At 34.8% G+C, this 5,072-nt stretch overlaps 1 protein-coding gene across 5 annotated transcripts in view; it reads left to right on the forward strand.

Annotated features, from left to right (window-relative positions):
- Positions 1 to 2,340, forward strand: part of LOC137649613 (oxysterol-binding protein-related protein 3-like) — a 304,712-nt gene extending 302,372 nt beyond the window's left edge. For all 5 annotated transcript variants that reach the window (XM_068382594.1, XM_068382611.1, XM_068382620.1 and 2 more), the window contains one exon: positions 655 to 2,340. In XM_068382594.1, coding sequence (XP_068238695.1) covers positions 655 to 760 — 106 coding nt within the window. In that variant the 3' untranslated portion in view covers positions 761 to 2,340. The remainder of the gene's footprint in view (positions 1 to 654) is intronic.
- Positions 2,341 to 5,072: the final 2,732 nt, after the last annotated feature.

Genomic DNA, 5,072 nt, shown 5'->3' on the forward strand with positions numbered 1-5,072 from the left:
ATTTTTAAAGTTCCTGCGGCCGCAAATTTCATTTTGTATCCTGAGTATTTTTTCGTAATAGGAGGTGTATAAATCTTTGGATGTTGTTTCGTAAAAGGATTTTCTCATATACAGAAAATTTTGTATGTAGAGGTTTCACTTATAGATACTGTATTCATGTATGTAATGAAGATAGCAAGAATCCTTGCTTGAGGGTACACTCGGGCAGACTATTCTATCTTATTTATCTTCTACCTGTTTTGTTAAAGTTTTTATAGTTTATATAGGTAATATTTATTCTAATATTGTTACTGTTCTTAAAATATTTTACTTTTCCTGTTTCCCCCTCCTCACTGGGCTATTTCCCCCGGGCTTATAGCATCCTACTTTTCCAACTAGAGTTGTAGCTTAGCAAGTAATAATAATAATGATGATAATAATGAGAACATTCACATTGTTACAGAGATATTTTTAACTCCATTTTAAATTGTTAAAAGAAAATTTATTCAAGTTTTAAATTGGTTGCCAGTTTTTTTTTTCTGAGGAGAGACTAAGGTAGTGATTATAGTCTTCAGGAAACAATTTAGTATTTGCTGGAATCACTCCTTTTATTCTTTGATCCTGTCTTCATAGAAAGTTTTGTTTGAAATTTTATGACATTTTTTTTTCTTTCAGACGTGATATGAACAGCAAAGAAGAAAGTTGGGTTTTCACTGGTGAATATTGGATCAAGAGAAAAGATCCTGGTTTCGTTAATATGACTTTTGAAAGGTTATGGTAATGAAAAGTTTGCTCTTATAGTTTTCTTTCATCCTTAAGAGTACATTTATCATGCATAGGTCATTGAGCTTCATTGCAGTGAGCCATCCTTAGACTGTTTATTTGAAATGGAATCATTCCTCTGTTAGATTTTAGAAAGTCATAAGTGAATGCAGATTGTTACATATATTTGTGTACCGATTGTACATTTCTTTTTATAATTTTCACCTTTGCTTAGCTTTAGAAAATAGTGATATAGGAGGAGTCTCTACATTAGTAACTGAACCAATTGGTTAGTGAATTCCATTATCAGGAGTGTCATTAGTCTGTCTTTCTGAGGTTGATTATGCTTCAGTTTGTAACAGTGTTAAACAACATTACCTGGTAATTGTATATATATCAGGGTTAAACATTCCAAGTACGTATGTTCATACGTTTTAAAGGCTGTCATATTTATTATTGTTGAATCTACTTAAAAGGGTTTATATGCTGCTTTATAAAATATATGCTGTTAGCAAAATTTAATAACTGATTTTTTTTTGCTATGATAACTGTACTTAGCATTTGTTTATTGAGTATATGTTGAATTTTGAGGCTTTGTACAGTATTTATTGTGTGAATGAAATTATTGGATGTGTAGCCTCATGGCTTATGCTAGAGAAAGTGTTTTTAGGAGTACAGTATATGAATCAGGTAAATTTTATCATTTTTAGCTTGTAGTATAAGAACATCAATATGTTTATAAAATATTGTTATTGTTGTTTTTTTAAAGTTTGCTTATCAAGTTCTTGTACTGTACAGTATATGATCTGAAAGTTTCTTTTACATAGGTACTCTACATATTTATTCATTCTAATGTTAGTTCGCAGCCTTTTGCAGTGATAATGAGTCTTTCTATTATCTGCCTTATGGAAAAGTAACTTCATCCTTACACCTCATTCTTGATAAATGCTGCATCATTAATGAGTAGTTAGTTTGAAGTTGAACTGTATTTGGATACTGGTGACTTCTTATAAGTATGTTGTATGTGAAGACGTTTTGCATCTAAGGGGCAGTGTACTGGTGATTGTGTTATTCTGTTTGTAGGTTTTTTATCAGGTTTAGTTTTAACCATTGAAAATATTCCGATTTACTGGCCAGAAAAGTAATTTCATAGCCACCTCTTTTGTTTTGTTATCAGTTGTGTGTCTATTCGGCATAGATAATTTTTGTGTTGTGATATTTTTATGGCTATCACATCCCTTTAGAATGTTGTGCTATTAATATAGATGGTTCATTCATGTGTTTGGTTAAGAATGAGAAATTGGGTTTATGCACTTGCTTTGTTGAAGCATGTGATGTCTTTTGTGGAGCAAAAAGATCTCTCACTTCAATCTCACTGTTTTTGTAAGAAAAACATCTAAGCCTACAAGCGAGATTATTATAATTCTTAAGTGCTTACAGTTTTCTTGTGACTATAAATACTATAGATATGATAAATATTGGTGACACAGTGCTAGTGTGAGAAAGTCAGTTGGCTTATTTATTATTATTGTAATGTATACATCATTTGTGGAATAACCCACTAAATTCCGCCCTGTCTGGCATAAAAAGGCTAACATGTCCCTGTTTTCCTTCTCGTTGCATTCTGATTTATTTTTCAGTGATATTTGGAAACAATGTTGAAAATATGTACATATATTTTTATGTTATGTATGTGTTATATGTTTATGCAGAAGGTCCTCAATATTCATCCTTAATCCACTCTAGTAAAATACAAATGTTCAACATATTTTTATGAACATTAATTTATCAAGAAAAAAGGTGTAGCCTACAAATCAATAACACCCATTATTAATTAATTCAGATTCGTCAAATATTATATCATGAAATAATTTAAATACAGTTTTGAAAACCTTTGACATGAATAACTTTGGATGAAAATTGAATGAATAGGTTGCTAAAGTTTTTCTTTGAGATATAGCTTATTAACACTAAAGTTGGATTCATTATGAAATACAATTTTTAAAAATAAAAACATATTTAATTAAATAATCATGAAAACTATTCAGCTATCATATAAGAGATAAACGAAAACTAATAAGGGATGTCTAACACACACACCCACTCTTTCTCTGTCTCTATAAAGTATATATATATATATATATATGTGTGTGTGTGTGTGTGTATGCATGTATGTATGTATGTATGTATGGGTGTATGTATGTACATACATACATACATACATACAGTACCTTACAATAATTTATCTAACCCTGGATCCCAAATGCGGTAAATAGTTGGGCAGGCCAAGTATTTACCACATTGGCAACCCTGATACTTCCTATTCTGTACTATCGTTGGTAACACTGACGGCGGAGCTGAGAGTTTACTCATTTCTCTCTCTCTGTCTTCAGTTGATTTTGAGCAGCTGGTTGGATAAAAACCGTCTGCTCTTTTGAATTTCAATTACCCTTTTTTTTTGTCTATAGCTCCTTCAAGCACTTGATGTTTGTGCATGTCTATTACTGGTGTTATTGGCACTTTGTTTAATCTTATTGGGATGCCGTTAATCTGGTAGTCTTTTGTTGTAACACTTGAATTCTTCCTTTTGATGCTGTGTCAAGATCTGTCGTCAACTCCTCCTTCCAACTCTATCATGAGCTGCCCTTCCTGCGGGGATTCACATGAATTGTAAGAAATATGACCTCGTGTAGAATCGTGCCAGTTGCAGAGGTAAGGTCTGTAATCTTTCTGCTGCAAATTTTTGTTCATGGCCCAATAGTAAAATGACTATGTCAAGCACCGAAAGTTATTGTAGCGAAAAAAGGCAATCAAAGAAAAGAAAAAGTCTCTGGGTAATGAAGCTTTATTGGAATCTGTCTTGGGGCCTCCGGTTCTTCCATCTTGTTACAGGGGATTCCGATCCCGACTCGTGCCCCTCTTCCCTCTCAATTGGCTTTTTTGCCCATTGACTTGTCTGCTCTTTAGAGTTTTCTAGGGGACAGACGTTAGAGGTTTTGCAATAAAATTTAGACAAGGATATAAATGTTAAGTTTAATAAGTTGACTGAAAAGTTAGAATTTGCTTTTAATCAAATCATAACCTTGTTAATTCCCTTTCAGCTGCCCGTCAGGTACCTGTCGACTGTACTTAAGGTAAGGCACAACAGATCCCTCATTTTGCGAACCCCGACATGATGTAAGCCTAAGGGGGAACAGGGGTGACGGGGTGCCTGATGACAAATTATCTAACAAATCTCCTAGTGTTCATGTAAGTGACAGAGAGCACTCGGATGAGGCTACAGTGTTTAGGACCTAGTGTTAGACCCAAGATATTTAGTCATCGATCCTTAACCACAGGGTAGAGGCAAGTCTGCCACCCATTGAGATACTACCGCTAGGGAGTTATGGGTCCATTGACTGGCCAGACAGTACTACATTGGATCCTTCTCTCTGGTACGGTTCACTTTCGCTTTGCCTACACGTACACCGAATAGTCTGGCCTATTCTTTATAGATTTTCCCCTGTTCTCATACACCTGACAACACTGAGATTACTAAAGAATTCTTCACCCAAGGAGTTAACTACTGCACTGTAATTGTTTAGTGGCAACTTTCCTCTTGGTAAGGGTAGAAAAGACTCTTCAGCAATGGTAAGCAGCTCTTCTAGGAAAAGGACACTCCAAAATCAAACCATTGTTCTCTGGTCTTGGGTAGTGCCATAGTCTCTACACTGTGGTCTTTCACTGTCTTGGGGTAGAGTTCTTTTACTTGAGGGTGCACTAGGGCACACTATTCTATCTAATTTCTCTTCCTCTTGTTGTATTAAAGTTTTTTTCTTTTTAGTTTATATAGGAAATATTTGTTTAGGGGTTGTTGCTGTTCTTAAAATATTTTATTTCTACTTGTTTCCTTTCTTCACTGGGTTGTTTTCCCTGTTAGAGCCCTTGGGCTTGTAGCATCCTGCTTTTCTAACTAGGGTTGTAGCTTAGCAAGTAATAACAATAATAATAAGAATAATGTGGTCCAATTTAGATGAGGAAGGGGATGATGAGGTTAGATCAAGAAGTTCGGATCTCACGGATCCCCTGGACGAGGATCAGGATATAGAGTTTAGGAAGAGCTCTGATTTAGTGTTGGAGTTTATCCCCCTCGTCTTATCGAAGGGATCTTTTTGGATGGCTCGTCGCACTCGCATACCCGGTACGTTTTCCTGTTAAACAGGTTTGTACAAGTTAGATCAGATGTCTGCTAAAGTAGCTGAGTTGGTTAACTCAGAGGGAAAGATTTTCTCCCCTCCTTAAGTTATGTAATGGAGTTTATTGAGTTGCGCATTATTCGTCCTTTGATGTAC

The sequence above is a fragment of the Palaemon carinicauda genome, chromosome 1 (assembly GCF_036898095.1).
Source record: "Palaemon carinicauda isolate YSFRI2023 chromosome 1, ASM3689809v2, whole genome shotgun sequence".
NCBI classification, from domain to species: Eukaryota; Metazoa; Arthropoda; class Malacostraca; order Decapoda; family Palaemonidae; genus Palaemon; species Palaemon carinicauda.